This window comes from Phascolarctos cinereus, unplaced genomic scaffold (assembly GCF_003287225.1).
Source record: "Phascolarctos cinereus isolate Bilbo 61053 unplaced genomic scaffold, phaCin_HiC Scaffold_2;HRSCAF=192, whole genome shotgun sequence".
In the NCBI taxonomy this organism is placed as follows: domain Eukaryota; kingdom Metazoa; phylum Chordata; class Mammalia; order Diprotodontia; family Phascolarctidae; genus Phascolarctos; species Phascolarctos cinereus.
Genome location: NW_027555625.1, coordinates 375,714,880 through 375,740,084, shown reverse-complemented (window position 1 = coordinate 375,740,084; position 25,205 = coordinate 375,714,880). Strand labels below are relative to the sequence as shown.

The window sequence follows — 25,205 nt, the reverse complement described above, 5'->3', positions numbered from 1 at the left end:
CAATACCAAATCCCAAGCAGCAGGGGAAAGGAAGTTGCAAAAGGACCCACATATATGTAGCCTATTCAAGAGTTTATGCTGTCTGATATTCAAAATATACGCCAAGAGGAAGCCCCCTTTTCTGTGGAGGAACAATAGAAAAGGCCCAGGTATTTTCTGGTCAAACGCTCTTTTGCAAACGAACTTGGAATTTCTGGTTGCTGTTGCAGTATTTTTAAGAAGAGTTCCTGAATGCAAAGTAAGGTCTCTCTGCATCAGCCTGAGACATTACTGGCTACACCTTTGCTAGCTTTGCAGCTGATGGGGGCCACTGGTTGAAAAAAGAGTCTCTATGCCCATTAGTGAATGAAGATGGCAGCCATATCGCCATCATCTCCACTGCCAATCATCTTAAGCACACACAGAATATCTCCCCCACCTGGCCATAAGCTCCTCAGAGCAGTTCACTTTTGCTACTGGCCTTAAAGAGGCAATTAGATTCTGTCCGCCTGATGCTGATATATTACTTTCAATGGCCACTACCATCGATGTTAAATTTGTAAAAGTAACGAATTTAAAGAAAGCCTGATGGCAGTAGTAGTTTTTTTTTTTAATGTCTTTTAGGAAAACATTTCAGTTTCATGACTGGATTTGACATGTTGTTATGGAGGTTTATGGCCTAGTGAACTCAGAAAAGCTATTTCTTGAAGGTGAAATGGTAGAAAAGAAAACTTAACAAATAACGTTAATTACCACACACATACAGAGTATAGTGGGCAAAGGGCCAACTTCAGAGTCAGGAACATGGGGCCAGGTGTGGACATACATTAATTATGGGACCATAATCACTTCCCTAACCTCTCAAATTAAGTACAGCTTCAACACCAGCAGTTCTGATGAAATCACTCCCCTCCCCCAAAATAATCCAAAACAAAACACACCCCTGATCATCCCTATTTCTTCCTTACCCCCTTCTCATTCATATGAAAAAGCCTCAAAATGCCACCGTTCTAGACATAGTAGCTTGTTACTTCCTGAGTCCCTTAAAAGGAACCAGTTGAAGGAAAGTAAACCATACAGGTTTCATGTCAACCAAGGTGTCATGCTCAATTCCTCACTCTCTCTCACCTCCCGTATATCAGTTGCCAAATCCTATTGTTTCTATCTTAGTAAGATTCCTTGTCTACAGCCCCTTCTCTCCTCTGATACTGCCAACACTCTAGTATGGGCCCTTATCATCTTATACCTGGACTGCTGCAGTAGCCCACCACAAGCCTCTCCCCTCTCCAGTCCATCTTTCCCTTAGCTGTCAAACTGATATTCCTAAAACACAGGTCTGACCATGCCAACTGTAGCTCTCCTCACTCCAACCAACGCATCCGACAAACTGCAGTGGCTGGCACCTCGCCACCTCCACGATCAAACATAAAATCTTCTGTCTGGCATTCAAAGCCCTCCATAATCTGGCCCTCTCCTAACTTTCTTGTCTTCTTACACCTTCATGTACTTACACCCTTTCACATATGTGATCCAGTGACCCTGCCTCATTTCTGTCCTTGCACAAGACAGCAGATCTGTCAACTCCGGGCATTTTCACTGGCTGTCCTCTAGTCCTGGACTTTTCTGCCTCCTCACCTTCACCTCCTGACTCCTCTGACTTTCATAAAGTCTCAGCTAAAATCCCTCTTTCTAACATGGAACCTTTCCTGATCCCCCTCAATGCTAATGCCTTCCTTTTCTCCATCACCTCTAATTTATCTTATGTATAACTTGTTTGTGCATGGATGATGAACATTGTATCCTCCATTAGACTGTGCACTCCTTGAGGACAAGGAGTATCTTTTTGCTTTTCTGTATATGGCCCAGCACAGTACCTGGGACACATAGTAGGCACTTAGTAAATATTTACTGACTTGTTGATTGACTAGCAAAGTTGGGGAAAAAATGTGGAAGGAAGAAGTTGGGGGCTAGGCAGACAGACAGGAAAGGGTGAGGCAGAGGAGCCTCTGGTACGCTGATGGACACTTAAATCAGAGGTGTCTGAGCAACGCAGCCTGGTCTGAACCAGATTAAAGTGTAATTGGGAAATATTTAGCAAAGTAAATAGAATGGAGATAATGTTAATATGTAGTTTTCTAGGTCAATATGTAATGCACAGAGATCCTCATCTATAGCTTAAAGGCCTCTGTTTCTATTTGAGTTTGACCCCATTGCTTTAAATTATTGATCAGCACAGCACAGCCTCTCTACATCTCATCCTGTGTTATTTCTTGTCCCCATCTCTCCATAAAGAAGATCTCTCCAGAGAAGATCTATTCAACACAGTCCTCTTAGCAGCTAGCTGGCATGTGTCTCCTGAATTCCTGGCACATCTCTCTGCAGAGTATCTTTCTGATGTCCTTTTGTAGGCTCCATAGTAGTGATTTTTTTTTTGTGGGTTCAGAAAAATATTTGCTTATGGGTATAGGATGTTGTTGGGGAGAGGACATGTCTACAAGATTGGAACCGTCCTTTTAATTTACATAGTTTGTTTAAGTTTCAGTGAGTCAAATCAGAGCTTAGCCGTGGTTAAAATAATTTCTGATGTGTCTATTAAGAGTTAGAAGATTTCCTGACTCATCTCGAATCACATGATGAGAGTAGCGGGGTTTTTATCACTCTTATTTCCCTTTGTTTCACCAGCTACCTTGTCCCAGCTGGGCTATGGTGGTGGGGTGGGGCTATGCAACAGAACTGGTCACCATACAAAGCAAATTAAGTTTTAATTTCACTGTGAAGAGGGAATTCAGAACTGCCATAAAGACAGAAAACTGTAAAAGGGAGGATACTCTGAGCTCATTATATGTCTAATTGTGTGTCTGTGCCCAGGTTAGGACAGCTTGAGAACTAACCCCCATTGCCACATTACACACATCAAAGTTTACTCAAAGCCAAGACCTTTGGAAACTTCCTGGTTTAGAGAGTAAGGAACACACTCTAGAAGATGTCCAGGCTTTTGTGAAAGGACAGATCTCAGGATTAAAGTACCAGGTAGAATCAAGCACTCTAGAGGGCATAGGAGAGATATGCTGCCTTGCTGGATTCATTGTTTTACATTTATTAATTAATCACAGATTAATTAATCAGAATTAATCAGAACTAAACAGACCTGGATCAACACATTTTATTTTAGAAGAGGCAAGGGACCAGAGAAAAGAAATCCCTTGCCCAATGCCACACAGCTAGCAAGTATTAAAACTGGAATATAAGCCACGTCTCTTGACTTGGAATTCAGAGTTCTTCCAACCACACCAGTTTGATTAAACTCAACATGACTGCCTTAAGAAATGATGAACATCAGAATTTACAGAAGCATAGGAAGACACATGAACTGATACAGAGGGAAGTAGGCAGAATCAGGAAGACAACGCACATGACGTTGACCACAGCATAAACAGAAATAACAAAACTGAATGCTATATTAATCTTATACAGGAGTCACACAAAGCCTTGTCTGCTTTAGAAGAGTTGAGAAAATACACCTCATCCCCTTCTTGGCAGAGATGGAGACAAAGGGTGTGGAACATCCCATATACAATCAGCCTGGGCCGATGTGATGGTTACTTTTGCAGAATCTTATTTTTCCTCTTTTTTTTTTCATTCCTTGTTAAAAGGGATAGCTTGATGGGGAGGGATACATTAAGAAAAGCAGGTGGCATAAACAAAAGGTAAGGAAAAGGTAAGGGACTGTTTCAATCAATCAATAAACATTTATTAAGCACCTACTCTCTGCCAGGTACTGAGCTAAGCATGGTGATTTTATTGACCTCCCCATGTGAAGAAACTATCTCCTGGGGACAGCTAGGTGATACAGTGGATAGAGCTCTGGCCTTGGAGTCAGAAGGACCTGAGTTCAAATCTGACCTCAGACACTTGACACTTATTAGCTGTGTAACCCTGGGCAGCTCACTTAACCCTGATTGCCTCACCAAAAAGCCAAAAGGAAAAAAAAAAGAAGAAACTGCCTCTCCCAACGCAGGTCAGCAATTTATGGTCTTAGAGAGCTATCTAGAACACTGAGAGATTAAGTGGCTTGACCACAGTCACACAGGCAGTATGTGTCTGAGGCAGGACTTGAACTCAGGTCTTCTCGACTTGAAGGCCAGCTCTCTAGACATCATATTATGTAGCCTCTCAAACAAAAGATATTAAAAAATTTAAGAACAAATTCAATTCAATAGCCCTTTATTAAGTACCTATTTAAAGTTCATAACACAAATCACCTTAAGTATACTTTATCAAGGCAGTGAGCTACGCACAGAAACTGAGGCAAAAACAAAAAGTTAATGGTCTTTGACCTCACTCTTCCTCTTGCTTTTCATTCTGTCTTTGTAACCCCAGCACCTCCTGGCATATAGTAGGTACTTAATAACGCTCAGCAGACTGATATTCCCTAGATTAAACAGGATGATGATACTCAAGGCACTCAGTCCAGTATATTCAACTTCTTTTTGGATCAAGATGTCAAGTTTTCCTTTTCCTTTGAGATTGTAAAATGCGTTTCAGCAAATATCCATTTCTCCCTTGTGGTCCTGGGCACAGTAGCATTTCCTAGATTAAAGTCTGCCTTTAATATGTTAGTAATTCTAACGTATACCATATGTTTGAGTTTTCTATCTATGTATTTCTGGAGGACTCCTGCTATGCTAGGACAAGGCCTAAAGCAGTGGCCCAATGGAAAGTGAACAGATCTGGGGTCAGAACACCTAAGCCTAAATACTGGCCTTGTTCCTTAGTATCTGTGTGACTTTGGTCAGGTTACTTAACCTCTCTGGGTCTTGGCTTCCCCCTCCAGTGAGAATGAGGGGATTGGAATAAATGATCTCCAGGGTCCCTTCCAACTCCATGAACTAAGATTCCACTCTCAGATTATTTTATAATTTTTCATTCATTTATTTATTTAATCATTCATTCATTCATTCATTCAGTTTTATGTGAGGCAATTGGGGTTAAGTGACTTGACCAGGGTCACACAGCTAGTGAGTGTTATGTGTCTGAGGCTGCATTTGAACTCAGGTCCTCCTGACTCCAAGGCCAGTGCTCTATCCACTGCCACCTAGCTGCCCTGAATTTATTTTTACTTATTTATTTTTTCACTCCCAGATTAGATATGGAAAGTATCAACTTAGTTGAGCTCTCAGATTCTTTGTTTCTTTAAAAGGATGGGAAAGAAGGATACCTCTCAATGCTTCATCAAACATTTGAGTTAAATTGTATTACACTCCATGAAGCTCGTGAAGAAAGTGGGGGCAAGAGGCAAAGCTACTAGGTCTTTAGTGGGGGGGGGGATTCTACAGATTTCAGTGCTTGGAATGAAACACATATGGGGATTTTAGTGATCAGTGCACAGAGAAGGACACTGTTTTCATTTCTGTTCCAAGTTTTTAGATAAGATGGCCATCTCTTGTCCGAAGAGAGACTGGATGAGGAAGAAGGAAAGACAGGCGTACACACACACACACACACACACACACAGAGAAACGTTTCAATGACTGTAAAGATTAGTGGAAATTTCCAGAGCATGCTGAGTAAGGCTAGTCTTTGTGAAGTAATGCATAACTCCAGGAAATTAAGAGTTGCCAGGGTGCAGCAAAGACAGCTGCTACAGGGATCAAGTCGGTCTTGCAGGGACAAGAAGCAGCTGCAGCTGGTTGGGTTAGGAGGTGGGTACAAGGGAAGAAGGAAGGAAAAAAGATAGCATCCAAAGTAAATCTGCACTAGAGTTCTTCCAGGGGAACAGGTGCACTGTTAGCAGGGTCTTTTAAATGATGGGGAGCCCTGAAAACGCACAGGGAAGTAAGAGGCTTGCTTCAGGCCATGGCCTGAAACCAGATACGAAGCCCTTCTGGGGCCAGCTGTCTGACTCGGCCTCCGGTTATAATGATTTGTGCACATCTCACCTCCCTCCCATAAGACTGAGAGCTCCTTGAGGGCAAGGTCTGTGGTTTAATTTTTCTATCTCCCATAGCTCATACCAGGCATTTAATAAACATGCTTCTGCAATGAAGCATATAACAAGCCTTTATGTAGTCTACTGAATTTATCCAATAAAGGCAGTTCTTGGAATGTTCACCCAATTCCTGTCCCCCAGTAAAGGGTGAGTCACAAACCTACAGACTTGGGAGGCCAAAAATTAAAAGTTTGCCCAGATAAAAAGCAAGACCAACCTGAACACAGCTACACAGCACAAAGACGCAAAGACATACACACCATTCCAAAACTGATAAGAGCTCCTGCTGTGCTATGTTTGAGTCTACAGGCCATGGGTCTTTTCCTGCCAATAAACATGATTTGAAGACAATCCCAGCAAATAGAAGAAAAACTTGTTTGGGTTTTCATCCTTCCTAGAACCCTTGTTTCTCTCCATTACCCCTCCTGCAGGCCCATCCCCATAGCTCCCTTTTCCTTCTCCCATTTGATGACCCTGTGGGCTGATGGATAATTACCAACGAGAAGGCTGCCAGCTGCACTGGAGAGGCCTGCTGTGTTTAGACACTTAGACCATTATGGCCTTGCAGAACTGTTGCGAAAATTGTCAATTCAGGACCTTAAGTGGAGCTGATAATGATTCCTACCACACTACACGTGGCAAGAAATGACTCCTGTGACCACAGTGGTGACAGTGTATCAATTGATAACTGGCTCAGGCAAAAGTAGAGACCTTTTTCATATGACCTGAAAAAGCACCTTGATTCAACACATGAGAAAAATGTGCTGTACTAACTGCTAGCTGGAAGCCAGTGATTAACTTAATTTTAATTTAATTTTAACTTTAAATCAGAGGCCCTAGATTGAAATCCCAGCTTTGCAAGTAATTAGAAGTGTAATGATGTACAAGTCACTTAACTTCTCTAGGCCTCAGTTTCCTCATCTGTAAAATGGGGAAAAGAACGCCTACCTCTCCCAGAGTTGTCACGAGGAAAGATCTTCGGAAACTGTTAAACAGTAAAAGCCTGAATCTAGCTTCTGCCTACCCTTTTCTAACAAATTCTACATCATTTGCCATCATGCACTTTGCCTTCCAACTGAACAAGACTATTTGCTGTTTATTTGAACACAGCATTTAATTTCCTGCTTTTGTCCCCTATGCCTAGAATGCTCTCCCTTTTCACCTTCACTGTTTAGAATCCCGAGCTCCTTTCATGTACTACCACTAGTCTTTTCCTGATCCCCCCTCCCCCAGTAGCTAGTGCATTCCAAGTCCCTACCCCCTCAAATTATTTATATTCTTTTAGTTAAATAATATTTACTTTTGTGTACATATAATTAAGTTCCTCTAGGTAATTTTTGTCTTTTATATTCCTACCGCTTGCATAATGCCTGCCACATAGTAGGTATTCAATAAATACTTGTTGAATTAAACCTAGAAATAAGAAGAAAGAGAAAGAAAGAAGAATAAAGAGAAAAAAGGAAAAAGCGAGACAGAGGGAGAAAGAAAGAAGGGAAAGCCAGTTTATTCCCTCCCACACCCTCCTTCTTGAATTGGAAAGGGAACTCCTTGGGTGACATCTCAAAAGAGGAAGCAGTATCACAAGAAAGGGAGAAAGAAAAGTCATTGGAAAAATAAATTGGAACAAAAGTATAACAGCCCAGAACAGACTCAAATCTAAGGAGCTCTAAAAAATCCCCTACCCTCAACAGCTTGAAGTCAAACACTTCCTTTCTCAGAAAATGTGGTTTGAGATGGATGGTGGCACGAGATTTCAGTTCTTAATTTAACCATAAAAAAACAAAAAAGGGAAAATTTTCAAAACATCAAACCAATAAGAAACATATCTTTGATTTTCCTTGACAAATAACATGAGAAAGTGTAGGGGAAAACTTTTTTTTAGAAGTTTTTAACTAACATTTGTCCCACAACAGACCCAAAGACAGGACCCACAACTTGGTGTAAACAGAACAGAAAGAAAAACAATTTCTACAATTTGGATGGTCTGAAGCCATGTGAATTTTCCCAAATCAAGCAAAGCAGAATGCAAGCAAAAGAGGGACACGGGAAGGCTAGATGCTATTTGAATGGGCCAGTCGGAGATGGAGAGGATTCTAAAAGGTGGAGATGGGAGTTTGTCTTAGTGTAGACAATTCTGGGTCTGCAGTCAGGAAGAACTGAGTCAAATCCAGTCTCAGACACTTACTTGCTATATGACCCTGGGCAAGTCACTTAACCACTGCCTACCTCAGTTTCTTCATCTGCAAAATGGGGCTGATAATAATAGCACCTACATGCTATGGTGCTGGTGGGGATAAAATACTGTGTTTGTGAAGAGCTCTGCAAACCTTAATGTGCTACATAAATGCTTCTTCTTGTTGTTATCTCACCTCAAACATTTAAAGGCCATGTGATCCTTGTCGAGTCAGTTCACCTCTCTCTCAGAGGAAGGTTCCTTATTCGTAAAAATGAGGAAAATAACAGCAAATATTTCACCAGATTGTTTTAAGATGAAAAGAGTGGAGCTAGTTCAAGGACTCTGAGAACTTTAAAGCACACTTCAAGTGTTAGAGAATATTCTTGGAAGGAGAAGGGACTGAGCAAAGGCATTAGAAGCAGGCAATATGGGTCATCTTTGGAGAGCAGGTTTAGCAGTATGGCTGCCATACCAAGTGTGTAAAGCGGAGTATCACAAAAACAGGTTAAAAGGGTAGGAAGGGGCCAAAACATGGAAGACACTGAATATGAGGACAAAGAGCTAGTGCTTTATCAGGTAGGCAATGGGGAGACATGTCAAACCTTTAAGGAAGGAAGTCATGTGATTAGGGTCTTTGTTTTAAGATGAGAAATCCAGCAGTGTGATGTAGCATAAAGTAGAATGGGGTTGGGAAGGCCATTTAAGAGATTTACCTTAACGACAGTTTCATCCTTCAGAAGATAAAACAAGGGGCAGCTGGGTGGCGCAGTGGATAGAGCACCGACCTTGGATTCAGGAGGACCTGAGTTCAAATCCAGCCTCAGACACATAACACGTACTAGCTGTGTGACCCTGGGCAAGTCACCTAACACCACTGCCTACCTTAAAAAAAAAAAGGAGATAAAACAGTAAGGAGAACTGCTATTCTAGACCAAATTGTGGCCCATCAAGGTAAAAACCTTGGGAGAAAGTATCTGAGGTGTCTTAGCCCATCATTCATTAACAGGGCGGAATGCTAAGCAAAAGCTGATAGACTTTAGACACCAGAAGAGCGGATTTCCAAGAGTTTGGAGGAAAGGCAAGGAGGAGCCATCCTGCAGCCTAAGATTCTACAGGGATGAGATGCTTTCCTCTCCATTTAAAGCTTCAGCTGATTCTAGACTTCAGCATTTTTGAGGCTGGACTCTGGTATTTACACAAGCACGGTCTCAGGTGCAAGATGCATCTACTTTTTGAGAACCAACCTAGCTCAGTACAAAAATGCTCTTCCCCAAGTAAATGGCCACAAGGTGATAAATTCTTTGACCACAGAAACCCATGGAACAAAGAATGATAAAGAAGCTAGAGAATATACAAAATTCACTTCAAGAAACTAGAAATTGAATATGTAAAAGAGGGTACTTTAGACCTACCTTGAAGGTATATTACTGGGAGTAATCAGTCTTAATTCTAGTGCCTTCACTCTGTTGATTATTTCCGATTTATTCTATACGTAGCTTGTTTGTGTGTCTTCCCCCCCATTAAACTGTGAGCTCCTTGCGAGTAAGGGACTGTCTTTAATTTTTTTTTGCATTCCTCAGAATTTGGAGGGAAAGGGAACATTTATTTAGCACCTACTATATCCCAGGTACTCTGATAAGCACATAGGAGATGCTTAATAAATGTTCAATGACTAGCTTCTGAACACAAAACCATGCCTAATGGGTAGAAATCACAGGACAAATTTAGGCTGAAGATGAAGAAAAACTTTTCAACAATTAGAATTACCCATCATCAGAGGTCTTCAAGTGGAGGCTAGCTGGTTAATGGTAGCAAGTCACAGAAGCTGGGTTAAATTCCAGGCTCTTCTCCTTATTAGCTCTGTGAACCTGGGTGAATTATTTCACCTCTCTGGGTCTCTGAGGGGATTGCACTACATCTCCAAAGTCCCTTATGATCCTGATTCTATTAACCTATTCAGATGGAGAGTTTGGACTAGGTGACCTCTGCAGTCTCTTTTAATACCATGATTCATTCAAGTTCCTCCCCACATTCTCCTAGGATCTTGCCTTCCTAGGAAAAAGTTTGGGTTCTAATTCTAGTTTATCTGGGTCCAGTTCTACAATTACCTCACTGAGTGATTGTCATTGGACTTCACTTCTTGAGGCCTTAGCTTCTTTACTGGCAAAATGAACGTGATACCTTGGACTTCTTGTACTTTTTCTTTCAATTTTTTTTAAAAAAACACCTTATTCCTAGATTTATCTTATGGGATGCTTTGTATTACACTGAAAAGCAACTCCTGCCCAGACAAAAACACTGTAGCCATGACTCCATGCTTCTCTGGGATATCTAAAGGCCCAAGTATTCCACAATTTCCTTACATAGTTCTCCACAGAACGTTCTTCACCTGGACCCTAATTACAGTTTTTTCTAATTGTTTAAGATTTCTGTGCTAAGTATGTACCCCAATCTCCTTTTGCTTAAAAGTACTAAAAGGTGTTTCTACTTTGCTACCTCCAGTCTATCCTCTCTTCAAATCTATTCTCCTCACAATGCCTGAGTCAACTTCTTAATGCTCCATTCTAATTTGGACTATACCTGTCATTTCATCTGTATACTCCCGGGGTGGAAACTCCGTTCATTAACACAGGCCAGAAATTCTCTGCAACTGGTACTATTAGGGGGGTTGCCTCGGGCATTGAGGTCAAGTGACTAGTCCAGGATTACATAGCCAGCTATGTATCACAGGAGAGAGAAGAACCTTTGACTCTAGAGTCCCAAGCCTGTGGATTTCACCTTTGCAATATCTCTTGAATATAGCCCTTTCTCTCCTCTGACAATGCCATCATCCTGGTGCAGATCCTCATTACTTCATGCCTGAACGACTGCAACAGCATGTAGATGGGTCTGCCTACCTCCAATATCTCCCCATTCCAGCCTATTCTCCAATTCCGCCGTGAAAGTGATTTCCCTACAGCACATGTCTGCCCACATCACCCCCTTATTCAATAAACTCCAGTGGCTCTCTATCACTTCTGGGATCAAATACAAAAACTCATTTGGGGCAAAAAGCTCTTCATAAACTACCCCACACACACCTTTGAGTCTTTTTACACCTTACACCCACCCACAAAAAAAACCACTTCAATCCAATGACGCTGACCTCCTGGACATTCCACAAACAAGACACTCCACCTCTTAGCACTACGTATTTTCTCTGGCTGCGTCTCCCATGCCTAGCACACTTTTTAGGAATTCGTTTTAGGCACCCAAGGACCTAGAAGGCCACATGTGGCCTCAAGGTGGCAGGTTCTCCACCCCTGGCCTAGATTTTCCTTCGCACTTACCACATTTCTCCTTGTGGCACAGATACTTGTGTTTATCTCCTCTGTTAGAGTAACTGCAAGCTTTTTCAGGGTAACGTTTGTGGGAGATCTTTTCTATCAGATCTGTGAACACACTAGCATAAGTATCTCCTCATTAGGAAACTCTTACCAACGCTCATCTAAAATCATTCTGCAGCTTACAGTCTGAGGGTTGCCCATGGCATTGAGTTAAGTGACTGGCACAGAGTCAGTATATGGCAAAGGTGGATCCTGAGGCCAGGACTTCATAAATCCAAGACTGGTTCTCTATCCACAACACCACACCGCCTCTCATTCACCAAGTTTGGACACAGCAGATGCTTAAGAAACATTATCTAAATGAAGCCAAACTTACTTTGGGAAAATAAGCACATACAATATAATTGAGTCCACAGAAAAGGACTCTATTCCTTCTTTGCACATATTACCATATTCAATTTTATTTTTCTTATATATCCTCAAAGAGTTTTAATTATCTTTGTTTTCAGGAACGAAGACCTCAGTTTTCTCTCATTGGTTCTCTGTCTTCTCTACAATCACTGCCTACTCAATAAACTACAAGTTGTCTAGTTTTGATGTTATATTAATCCCCAGCAGCACCTGATGACCCTAAAAGCCAAGCTAAGGATGGTGAAGATCTGGGTGGGTCCCAAGCCAGCCTAGATTGTTCCAGCATGCAGGTCTGAGAAAGTATCTCCCCCTAACTCCCTCTCCTATGATTTCTCAAATGTCCTCCAGCAGCATCCACTGGGTTTATAAAAAGTAAGCTTATATTACAAAAAGTTAGGACTTCCTGAGCCCAAGGATACCCCAACTTGTCCAATATTTGCCTAGGTTGATCTTGTTACAAGGAGTGCGGAGAATCCCAGACACCCTAGTGAAGAATATGAAACATCTTGATCTGAACCCTGTAAATCTAGGGTTCTGAGTTTGGGCGTCAAATTTCAGGGGGGGGTCTGTGAATTTGAATGGAAAAAACAATGACATCTTCATTTTCTGTAACTTTTGGTTTTCTTTGTAATCCCACATATTTCATTTAATGAATTTGAAAACATCATTCTGAGAAGTGGTCAATAAGCTACATCATACTGCCCAAGGGGTACATGTCACACAAAACAATTTAAGAGCCTGCATCCTAAATGAACAACAAAGCAGGAGACTGCAAAAACCTGGAAATGGAGAAAAATTAAATATGGCTTTCCTCAAAGAACCCTTCATAGTGAAGATCTGTGTGGAGCTCTCCCTTTCAGAGGTAGTTGTCCTAAAAGGACTATTTATTTTAAAACCACTTTGTAAAATTCCACTTTTTTTGGGGGGGTTTTGTTTTTAAAGTCTGGGACCTTCTTGATGGCAAGGAAATAACTGGCTTTTCTGATCTGGAAAGCAGTTTGTCATGGAGTTAGATTTCATCTGTATGGAAGGTGGGGGAGAGGAAGGAGAAATACTGTAGTATCCAATCAATTCATGCTCTTGGCCAGGCCATGGTGGCTTCCTTTCCATCTGGCCTCCCTGCAAGGACTTCAGGGGTTCTTCCTGCTTTACCAGGGCCTGGCTCCAACCATGAGCCAACACCCCGCGGTGACTTTTTCTGTATGACCACAGGCATTTTCACATGAGCCAGATTTATTTAGCTCCTAGACGCTTCCAAAGGCAAAGCTGAAGATTCCAGTTTGGATAGGGACATTTCCCCCACCCCAAACATTATCATTTATAGAGGCAGCTGAGAAATGCTCTGCAGAAGAGGCGGTGTGGAGGGGAAAGGAAGGTCAATGTACGCTCTGCCCTGGATCAGGCAGAATGAAATATTCTGTTAAAATTGGGCTTTGATAAAGAAACATTTGCCCTGCATGCTTCATCAAAATTATTTTATGGCTGATAGTCTGTTCCTATGTGGAAAGACTACAATGTTTAGCAGATGCTCCAAAACAAACAAACAAACAAAAAAATAGCAGGAGACTGGGCAACAAAAACACTAACAAGGGGCTGGCAAGAGGTGATGGACCAAAGTAGGTTCCCACCTCCGGCCCTATTTTATTAAACTTTTAATTTGGTTCATAAGTGCTCAGGACCCAGATTAACTGATTGTCTCCTTGGTATTGACCTCACTCGGCTGCCAGGACCTGCAAAGGAAATATGCAGTTCAAAGGCCAGCCAAGTGATCCCTGTGCCCTCTGCTGAACTGCAGTGGCCAGCTCTTCTGGGCAATAATGCCCAGCTCTGCATCTCTGGCAGCAACAGTTCAACCAAGGAGTTGTTCTCTTTAGATATCGGTCCAACCAGGGACAACAGGCCATAAAGGAGATGTAGAGGTCGTCCTGGGAAAATAACCAGCCTAGCACCAGCCTATTGACAAACATTCTAGAAAAAAAAGGCAGGCCTGGTAAAGTCCATCCTTTGCCACAGGTAGCACAAGTAGGTAGTTTTTGTTATAAAAGCTAGCAGTCTAGACCTATGTTTCACTCCACCCATATCATTTTGGAGAAGTCACTCCCCCTGCTGGTATTTCAGCATCCTTGGCTGAAGTCTGACAGGATGATTCCTTCCTTTGGCTAATGTTCGAAACCCCGAGGCCAACCAGAATGAGCCATAAACACTAGGATGAAGGAACAGTGAGACACTACAGAGGGCATGTGCGGGATAGATAACATACATAGTCTTATTGTACTAAGCGGCCATAGGACAAGTAATACGAAACTACTCCAGACAACACGCCTACTCTTTATTGGATCATAATATTTAAATCTGGAAGGCCCTGGAGGCATCAATTAGCCCCACTCCTTCATTTCACACACAAGGAAACTGAGGCTCAGAAATTTGCCCAGGATCTTGAGTATTTCTCCTGTAATTCTTAGAAATAGATTTGTTCATGTTCTTCTGTTTCCTGCTCCTTGCATCCCAGAATTACCCAGAATGAGATCCTTTATTTTTACATATGAGGATATACTGAAAAAAGTTAATAATAGCAATAATACTATTAATTACATAACACATTAAGGTCAGTAAAGTCCTTGCCATACATTATCTCATCTGAATCTAAAAATAACTCTGTGAGAAGGGTGCTATTATTATCTCCATTTTATATTTGAGAAGACTGAGGTTCAGAGTTAGTCCAACATCACAAAGTCTCAGGCAGGATTTCAACCCAGTTCTTCCTGATTTCAAGTCTGACACAATGTTGATTACAACATGCCACCTTTATTGCTATTATTCTTGTATAACATGCCACTCGCTAGGAAACATCAGGGTAAAGTGTGATAATGTAATTTAGCATAAGGCATCAAAGGACTTGGAAATGACAGCAATTCTTTTCCCTTGTTAATTATGACATCAAACCTCCAAATCAATGCCACTGCCTTGGTTTCTTTTCTTGTGTACTCTTTAGTCTATGTTTCTCCCCTTCAAGTACCACATGACCCATTCTTTAAGGTTTTATGCCATATTTAAACCTGAAAATACCAACTTATTATCAGAATTAAGGGGTAGCTAGATGGCAAAGTGCACTGGGGCTGAAGTCAGGAAGTCTCATCTTCATGAGTTCAAATCCAGTCTCAGACACTTACTGTGTGACCCTGGGCAAGTTACTTAACCCTGTTTGCCTCAGTTTTCTCATCTGTCAAGTGAGCTGGAGAAGGAAATGGCAAACCACTACAGTATCTTTGCCAAGAAAACCCCAAATGGGGCCATGAAGAGCTGGACACAACTGAAAAACAATTAAACAAGAAAAATCAGAATAAGACTTTCTTATGCATCATACCAACACGCGAAGGACTGATTTCTTTGGTAATAATAAAAATAACAAACAAATACTATGAGCCAGGCACAGAACTAGGCACTTTACAATTCTTATCTCATTTGATCCTCACAGCAACCATGGGAGACAGGTGCTATTATTATCTCCATTTTTCAAAGAAGGAAACTGAGGCAAACAAAGATTAAGCAACTTGCCTGGGGTCACACAGCCAGTAGGTGTCAGAGGTGGTTATGAACCCACAACTTCCTGTCTTCAAGGCCAGGACTTGATCTATTATGCCAGGTTACTTCTCATATTTTATGATTTAAGGTTCATCCTGGCAATAACAAAGATATGTGTATAGTCCCTTATAATTTTTATGTTCCTTCTGAGGTCTTAAACAAACCCAACTCCATACTTAGGTATTTGGAAAGGGGTGTGCGTGTGTGTGTGTGTGTGTGTGTGTGTGTGTGTGTGTGTGTACGCACGCACATACTCTTTTTTCCTCCAAAGCCTTATTCTCCTGAACATACTTCTCCTTGGGATTAAACATGTCTTAAAACTCCTTCTGCAGCTAAAGGAAATGGGCTTTGGAAAGTGCTTCAAAAGATTCCTTTTCAAAATACACAACACTAAATTTCTTTTCCTTTGAACCACAAGTTTAATAAGCATTGGGCAAATCCTCAGTAATGAGGAAAGTCAATACAGCATGTTTTCCAGTAGAACACCAACACTGAGACTGAAACTTAGGAAGAAAGCAGATCATTAGGAAGGTAAGTATTGACTTGGAGGCATGATAACTCAGGCATATCCCAGTAAGAATCTTAGCTTCAGAAAACTGGAAAGAAATTCACAGACCCCCTTGTCTCAAGACACCTTAATCTCAATACTGGAATAGAATGCAAGGGTATTGTAGTTTATGAAGACAGAAAGCTGTGAAGTAGCCACAAAAAGGAATTCTTTAAAAATAAGTCTTAATTGAAAAACAGACCAAGCCATCAGCTTTCATCTCATACAATCTCTCATGAATTTCAACTTTCACAGTATAAAAACTACACTGGAAAGCTGTGATTTTTAATCTTAGCTCTGCCTCTCACTCATACTGTGGTCTTTAAGTCTGTTGTCCATCTTTCCTGTAATAAAAATTTCCACAAATTCCACAAATATCCACAAACAAGATAAAATTTAATAGAGATAAATTGAAAGTCCTATACTTCAAGTCCCATAAAGTCAACTGCACAAAAACACATTTAGATAAGAGATGCTGCATGGTGTTCTGGTGGTTGTAACCTCATTGCAAAGTGCATACATTTCACATTTGTAGGATTGAAAGATATTTGTTGTTTTTTAGTTGTGTCCAACTCTTTGTGGCTCCATTTGGGGTTTTCTTGGCATTTCCTTCTCCAGCTCATTTGACAGATAAGGAACTGAGGCAAACAGGGTTAGGTGACTTGCCCAGTGTCACACAGCTAGTAAGTGTCTGAGGCCAGATTTGGACTTAGGAAGACGATTCTTCCTGGCTCCTGGACCAGTGCTCTATCCACTTGGTATACAGGACAGGACACTAAATTCTGAGTCAGAAAACTTGGGCTCATGACCCACTGTACATGTGCCATATGGCTGCAACGAGCAAGACTTTTAACTTCTATACACTTCAGTTTCCTTATCTGTAAAACTGAGATCAATCCATCAATGAGCATTGCTGAAACTCCTCCTACGATGACAAGAAACAAAATAGTCCCTGCCCTCAAGAAGATTACATTCCATATGAAGATAATAATGCTCACTCACACTACCTAATCTGTAGGGATATTGTTAAGGAATTCATGTACCTCAAATTAATACGTACATGTGAATTGTTGTTATTACTAAGATGTACCTAGAAAGAAATGGATGTGAAATAAAACAAAACAGAACAGAACAAAAACTGAAGGTTTTAGCTGTCTTTTAGCTCCAAATGAACTATGTGATGTGGTAATCAAAAACACTAATGAACATGAACAGAATCCTAGGGTCCAAAACGTGAAGGACGTAGTTCCATGTTGCCCTACGCCCTGCTCAGACCATGACTGGAAGATTATGTTCACTTCTGGGGGTACTCATTTTAGGAAGGAGACAAGCTGCAGAACAACCAGAAGGTGACAACAACATACATGGGAAATAATACAATTTGATGATCTAAAGGAAAACAGGAATGTCTGCCTTGAAAAAGTTGGAGAATTAGCTGGGCCATGATACCAGTCTTGAGATAGCTTTGCCAGTTCTAGAAGTAACAGGGGAGAGAGAGAGGAAGAGGGAGAAGAGTTTAGTCAATGTGAGTTGACTGATCACCCACCATTCAATCGTGGACAAGTCATTCTTGTCTGAGCCTCACATTTCTTACCTATTTACTACCTTTCAGGGAAGGGAAAGGGAGAGAAAGAGGAGAGTTTAACATAATATACATAAAAAAAATTCCAAACAATGAGAACTTTCTCCATAATATCCCTGAAAGGCAGCAAACACAAAGGTTATCTATCCCCGTTTTGTAGGTGATTAAAATGAGGCCCAGAAAAGTTAAATGACTGGCTCAGGATTACAGAGTTGGTGGTCAGTCGGTCAACAAGCTTTTATTAAAGAGTTAGTTGGTTAAGTATCAAAGCCAGGATTTATACCCATGCCTCTCCAGATTCCAAGACCAGTGATCTCCCCAAAATACCTGAAAGCAGAGGCACGATAACAGAAGAGATCTGTTGGAATAACTGGCTTCTGGGTCCCCTTCATTATATAGAATTTCTAATGATGGTATGTTCTACTGAACACATGAATGACAAAAAAAAACTCATGGAAAGGGAAAGCGGAATAATGATAGGAAAAAATACCAGGCAAACAGAATAATATACCTCACAAATACTCTTTAAAAGTAACAAAACTAGCTTGGATTGGTTTCAGGCAAACAATCAAGGTCACAGCTGCAGCTCGAGATCGTACAGCTGCCATGATCCTTGGTCCACGGACAAGGACAAACTGACTTTAATGGAAGCTGGGATCCACAGGGTGGAGAGGAAGAAAAGTTCCAACAAACTGACTACCCAACAAATTTCGTTCATCAAACTTCACGATGAGTGTTCTTTTTTTGATTCCTGACATTCCTGAGGAAAATTTAATAATAAGGAAAATCGGATACAGGCTCTGTGCCCTGTGCTGGAGCACTGACTTCTTCCAGTCTCCATTCCTCCAAGCTCTCCCAAATTCTTCAACTGAACAGAGACTCTTCTACCAGCTGGTTCTTTTCCCTTCTCCTCCAGCTGCTCTCAGCTGGTCCAAAGATCTCCTTAATGCCTAAGAGCCATACAACGGTCTGGAGATTCCTTGCAAATAACTGACTCCTTTGGCTACCTTCAATCTCCCTCTTCTTTGGGCACCCTCCTCCTTATGCATGTGCAGTGTTGAGACCAAATTCTAAACCCATTTTCAGTTCTAGGAACAGATACAAAAAGGAATAGAGATACAAAGGAACAGATACAAAATGATCATCAAAAAGCATCTGAAATTCTTAAGCCCAGTTCTTCAGGATTCTTCAGCCACTTCCCTTTTCTTTTTTTACTGGGGAGGGGTGTTGAGGGGTAGGGAGAGAAAGCAAGATTCCCACTGCTAACTTGCATATCTCTAGTAGGTTTCCTAATTATTCCTGAACATGTGATCCAGGCCAGAAGAGCACTTGCCTTTGAACCCTCCCTATTGCTTCTCACTGAGCACACAGGGCTTTTCCTGCTTTTAAATTCAAACACATGGAAATTGTTATGGCAACACTTACACACTCTTTCCAGGAGGTAAAGTCAAGCATTTCACAGAAATCTCAACACCAGCTCCTTCTGCCTTGGTAGGATATCAGCTTATCCCCACGAAGGAACTAAATCTCTGAAGCATAAGTCCTCCTAGTTAAACACAAAAGCCATTCTGTCCAGTAGGTTGTCAGAAGTGCACCCAGAAAACTGAGGAACTAATTAATTGCTCAGTGTGACTTGCACTATCTGGCCTCTCTAAGCTCCCTGTTACTCTCCAGAACATTCCACCCTAGCCAAAGGAGGCCTGGGAAAAAGAATGGGACTCTAACAGGTCTTCTGTGACACATTCTCAGAGCATTAAAGGCATGAAAAACAGAAACCCAAGTAAGGAAAACCAGGCTGGGTGTACAGAATCATAGAAAATAATCTTGGAGAGGACCTTGGAGGCCACAGAGTTCAAAACCCCTCACTTCAGAAATGAGGAAACAAAGGCACAGAGCACTTAGATGACATGTCCAGGGTCATAAAACGAGTAAGAACTGGAGGCAGGGTTTGAACTCCAAATCCAGCACTCTATTCACTAAACCACTTGCCTTTCTCAACCCAAGACAGTAACTAGACATTTGTCCAACAATAATCCATTGACATCTGTAGAGTGTTCTATTCTCTTCACAGCTCTGATCTCCTTAGATACTCACAAGCTTATAGGCAGGCCAGGTATTATTATTTCCATCTGAAAGAAGAAGATACTGAAGCACAGTGATTAATCAACTCAATGTTGGTGGAAAGCCAAGTCTAGAACTCAGGTTTCCTGATTCCCAGTCCGCGGATGTCTACTTCCCCTTTTGAATTTTTATGGGAGGAGTCATAATAGCTCATCACCCTTAGAAATTCTACCCAATAACTCAGCCTTGTAGGAATGGTCTAGTCTTTCTGGTGAAGACCATACAACTCATGTCCTTCTTCCCATCGTGTTTCGGTTATTTTATATACATATTACACACACACACACACACACACACACACACTCTCTCTCTCTCTCTCTTCTCTCTCTCTCTCTCTCTCTCTCACCATTCAACATGACTATTGTGTCTAAGCAAGTAGGCAACACTAAAAAAGGCGAATTGAAAAGAAACGAACTTTCAAAAAGAAAGATAAGAGACCATGTAAATCAATTATAACACTTACTTTGCCAAATGGTTCATGAGTAACTGTAACATTTGCCGGTTTTTTTCAGGGAGCCGATGAACAAGGGCATGGATTTCTGAGACGCGAGACTCCTGATTCTCTAGCTCTGAAACAGAAGGGCGCAAAACATCAGTGTCAAAGCTGAACTAGCCTTGGTGATAGAGGGTGACTTGTAACTAATAAGTGTCCCAAGTCAGATTTGAACTCAAGGAGATGAGTCTTCCTAACTCCACGCCTGGCAGGCATTCTGTGCACTATGGCGCCACCTACCTGTCCTAAGGATAGGTTTAGGTTAGAAAGGCTGAAGAATTGTCTTTATAATCCTCTTTTAAACCAGGAAGGCCCTACGATGTAACATGGAGTAACATGATGAATATGAACTCAAGTTAGGACAATGAAAAATAACGAAATAAAAAGCAGTAGTCAACTGTATTCATAGCTGTAGGGGAGACACCAGGAATAGCTCTTTCTCACATGGCTAATTAGTTTTACGGACGCAAGGAACTTTATGCACTGGGTTAAGTGGTAAACAAACTAGTATGAGCATTATGAGGGTGTCATATATCAAAATATCACCTCAACACAACCTTAGAGAAGACGTAGGAACTGTTCAGTTATCTTCAAAGCACAGGCAGCAAACGGCTTGGTATAACCAAGGCAACAAGAATTAGGAATTCAATTCCCTCCCCTGAACCTTGGTTTTAATCCCCATTCTGCCATCTTTTCTTGGGCCAATCTGTTTTCCTCTGTGAAGGACGGTCACTGTTGCATGGCAGAAAGAATTCTAGAGTTAGTCGGGAGGGATATGAATTTCAATCTAGAGTGACTCTAGGGGAAACCATATAACTTCTCTGTTTCTTCATTTGTAAAAGGAATATCAAATTGCTCACACTCCCCTCCTTCACTGGGTGACGTGAAAAGCACTTTTTACGCATTAAGGTGCTAACAGAGTGAGTTATTACTATTAAACAGGGCACTGTCATTCACTATGCCCTGAGTTATCCAGCTATTTATAGGGCTGTTAGAACGAATCAGAGAATGGTTACTTGGAATTCCTCTGAGACAGACCCACTGCACTCTCATTTTAACTCCTAATTCATTTCTTCCTATCTACCTGTTTCTTTCTTTTCCCTTTCAGCAAATAGTTCATAGGGGATGAGATCTCCCAAGGATTTTTCTTCCTGATTGTTTTGTAATGAATGCAACACAGATAAGAACAGGAATCCAAGTCAAGATACAAAAAGCACCTGTTATTTCATCAGCCCACTCACACAAAACACCACCTATGACTTCCAGTCCACCAGTCAAATCAATAAGCATTTATTAAGTACCTCCTGTGTACCAGACACAGTGGCAAAAGGAGGAACTCACAATCTAACCGAGGACGGCTACTGTGGAAATGCTTTACATGACTTCACGTGTATAATGGGCACCACATTGCTTGCCTTTTTCATGGGTAGAGGAGGGGCTGAAGAGCAAAGAGAATGTGCAACTCAAAATTTAAAAAATGAATATTAAAAAATTAAAAGGAACAAAAATCAAGTCTAATGGAGGAAAAAACCAGCAGACATAACGTAAGCTCCTCAAGGGCAGAATCTTTTTCTGTTCTTAAACACAGTGCCTGGCACACAGCAAATTACCTACTGATTGATACGGTTGGGGAATGTTGCCTGAAGCTCACTCAGAAGGTTAAAGGACTTGTCCATGGTCACACAGCTACTACATGAACCCAGGTCCTCCTAACTGTATCCACAATTTCACAAATAGTGAAATAGTGAAGAAACAAAAGACAATCAACAATAGTGATTCTTCTGTGTAGGAAAGAGAATGGGTACCCCTAAAAGCTGGCAAATCAATGAATTTTAAAACCAGAAGGCTGTATGAGCTGCTGATGTTGTAATGTTGTATGCTGACAATTCAGGCCAGACTTTCATCTGATATGAAGTCTCCTTTACAGACATTCCACTCACTCCCTCCACGCAGCCAGATTCCAGTATACTAGGAATGGCTTGCACCTAATCCCCATGTACTTTTTATACCAGTAACATGACGCTAGGGACTTGGATGGGACATCCAAAGAATGATCATAAGCTGTGAGTGGAAGATCTGATGGAATGAGACCTATGGAGTTATATAACGGGTGTCATATTTATGGAAAAGCACCCTAGGCTCGATCTGCGTAATGTGCAGTGTCTGATTCATTCTGTAAAGTGCTGCTCTGGCTGGAAAAACCGAAGTCATTAGAACTTCAGTAACTAGAATTTGCAATCAAAGCTTTATTTTTCTCCTCCAGCAGCAGTATCTTAAGTCTGAGTCTGTATACCACAGGCTTGTCGGCATCGACACGGGCATAGCTTAGGAGAAGTGTACCAGGGACAGATAATACAATTTTGAAAATTTCAAAATTTAAAAAAAAAAGTCTCTGCTATTCTCCACCTCCTCAAAATTGTAACAACTTCAAACTTACTCGCTGCTTTGATGAAACTTCTTTGGAACTGGTACATCATGAGTGGCCCAGGGAGCATTCTGGAAAACACAAAAACGCCAAAAAAATAAATTTTATCACAAAAGAATCAATCTTCACCTAACAGCAGCTGAGACATCGTCTCCATAGTATGATCTTTCCTAGAGCAAAACCGGCCCAGAGAAGCAATAGAAACTCAACAATATTGTCTGACTAGAAGAATTCCAACATTCCTCTAGGATTTCCCCCCACCCTCCACCTTTTCTCTTTTCTTGAAATGACCTAATACCCATTTCAATTTTTCTACATGTTTGTGACAAGAAATGAGTGGGCACAGAATTCCAGCACAACTCAAGTGCTTTCCTGTCAAGGCCACAGATACAAGAGACCGTTGAAATCTGTTGCAGAAACAAGACAATTAGTTCAACATTTTTCACTAACTCCATTTAAATCAAGACTAGTTTCTTCCCATCAGTTTGGTAGCAAGGAAAAGTCAATAAGAAATATGAAAAAGGAGGTATTTTCTAGTAGGAAATGATGATGATGATAATGATGATGATGACGATGATGATAATAGCAGTAGCTCCTCACATACATACAAAGGTTTATAAAGACATATATATATGAGACCATGTAAATCAATTATAAAACTTATAAAATATATATTATATAATATATTATTTATTATACCATATTGTGATATTATATTACTATATATTATACATTGTATAATTTATAAAATTATATAACTCATAAAAATTATAAATTAATTATAAAAGACTCACATAAAGGCTAAGGTTTACAAAGAACTATCCTCACAACAATCTTGTAAAGTAAAGAGCACCAGTATTACTACTACCATTTGACAAATGAAGCCACTGAGGCTTAAAGGGTTAAGGGACTTTCTCAGGGCCACACAGCCTGATAAATGTCAAGCCTGGGACTTGGGGCCAGGTCTTAGTTTTAAGCTGAATTGTATACTTTTATGTTCCTGCAAAGAATCTATGTTATGCATGGAAGCCAAGGGACGTAGCGAGCTGAGTGCAGGAAAGCTGATCTCAGTTCAAATCTAGCTTCAGATACTTTCTTCGCTATGTGATCCTGATCAAGTCACTTAAAGTTTGTCTCAGTTTCCTCCTCTGTAAAATGTTGGTAATAACAGTATCTATCTCAAGAGTACCTATCTTATGAGGCTCAAGTTGGGTAATACACCAGTGAATCAATCAATAAACATTAAGTACCTACTATGTCCCAAGGCACTCTGCTAAGCACTGTATTATGTATTTTACATAACATGTGTAAAAATATTTTATAAACCTTAAAGCCCAATACTTAATAAGTTGTTATTATTTTTATTAGACTTTTCCTTACATGCCTACAAAGATGTCTCGGTTTTAAATACAGTCAAGTCATTTATATTACCCTATATTTAAGCCTCTCCATCAAACTATATATTGTGATTCCTGGTTTTGATTATGTAACATTCTCACTGGCAGATGCTTCTTACTTATACTGTCACTCTCTTGGTTACTGATTGCACTACTCTCACATATGACTTCAAAAAGTTCCCTGCAATGTGCCTTGTAATATATTAAGAGGTGGGACAGCTTGATGGCACAGTGTTCCCACCTTGGAGTCAGGAGGACCTGAGTTCAAATTTGGCCTCAGACACCTGACACTTAACTAGCTGTGTGACCCTGAGCAAGCCACTTAACCCTGATTGCCTCATCAAAAAAAAAAGGGGGGGGAATATACTAAGCAACAATGGCCCCCTTCCCCCCAAAAAATAATAACAACGACCTCATCAGACAACATTGATCATGTTTAGGTCCATGGCACTGCATTTTAAGGACATCACAACACTAAAGTGCATGCATAAGAGGGCAACCAGAATCATTAAGAATCTATGGCATAGGAATCAGGGATGTTTATTTTGGAAAAGGGAAGGCTTGGAATAAGGATATAACAGCTGCTATTGATCTCAGCAGGTTATTTTGTAAAAGAGAGACTTGACTTAATCTGCTTGGCCCAGAACACAGAACTAGAAGCAATGCGTGAGATGTATAAAAACTCAAACTTAGGCTTCACGTAAGGAACAAACTTCCTCACAATGTCATCCAAAAGTGGAAAAGACTGGCATAGGAGATAGGCAGTTTCCCTTTGTGGGAGAGCATTAAACAAATGTTGGATGAGAATTTGCATGATATTTTGATTATGGGGATTCTTTTACAGGCATGGATTGGACTTGATCAATCGATCAATACACATTTATTAGGCACCTACTATCTGCAAAAGAACAGTCCTTGCCCTCAATGACCTTATAATCTAACGGACGGAGACAACATGCAAACAAATACACACAAAGCAAACTATACGCAAGATGAATAGGAAATATGCTGACCAGATGGCTTAATTTTTCTGGGCTTCAACTTCTTCATCTTTAAAATGAGGACATTGAAACTAACGGACTCTAACGACCTTTTGAGCCCTAAATCTAAAAACCTATGACAAAAGATGCAGCAAAGACTGGCAAACAGGAGTGATCACTACCAATTTCTATTCAGT

The 25,205-nt window shown here is 40.8% G+C and overlaps 1 protein-coding gene across 4 annotated transcripts in view; it reads right to left on the bottom strand.

The window, feature by feature from the left end:
- ARHGAP26 (Rho GTPase activating protein 26) overlaps window positions 1-25,205 on the bottom strand; it is a 528,120-nt gene that overhangs the window by 162,656 nt on the left and 340,259 nt on the right. For all 4 annotated transcript variants that reach the window (XM_078150504.1, XM_021004972.2, XM_078150503.1 and 1 more), the window contains exons 16-17: window positions 22,644-22,702; window positions 20,177-20,282 (exon numbers count right to left, since the gene is read on the bottom strand). In XM_078150504.1, coding sequence (XP_078006630.1) covers window positions 20,177-20,282; window positions 22,644-22,702 — 165 coding nt within the window. The remainder of the gene's footprint in view (window positions 1-20,176; window positions 20,283-22,643; window positions 22,703-25,205) is intronic.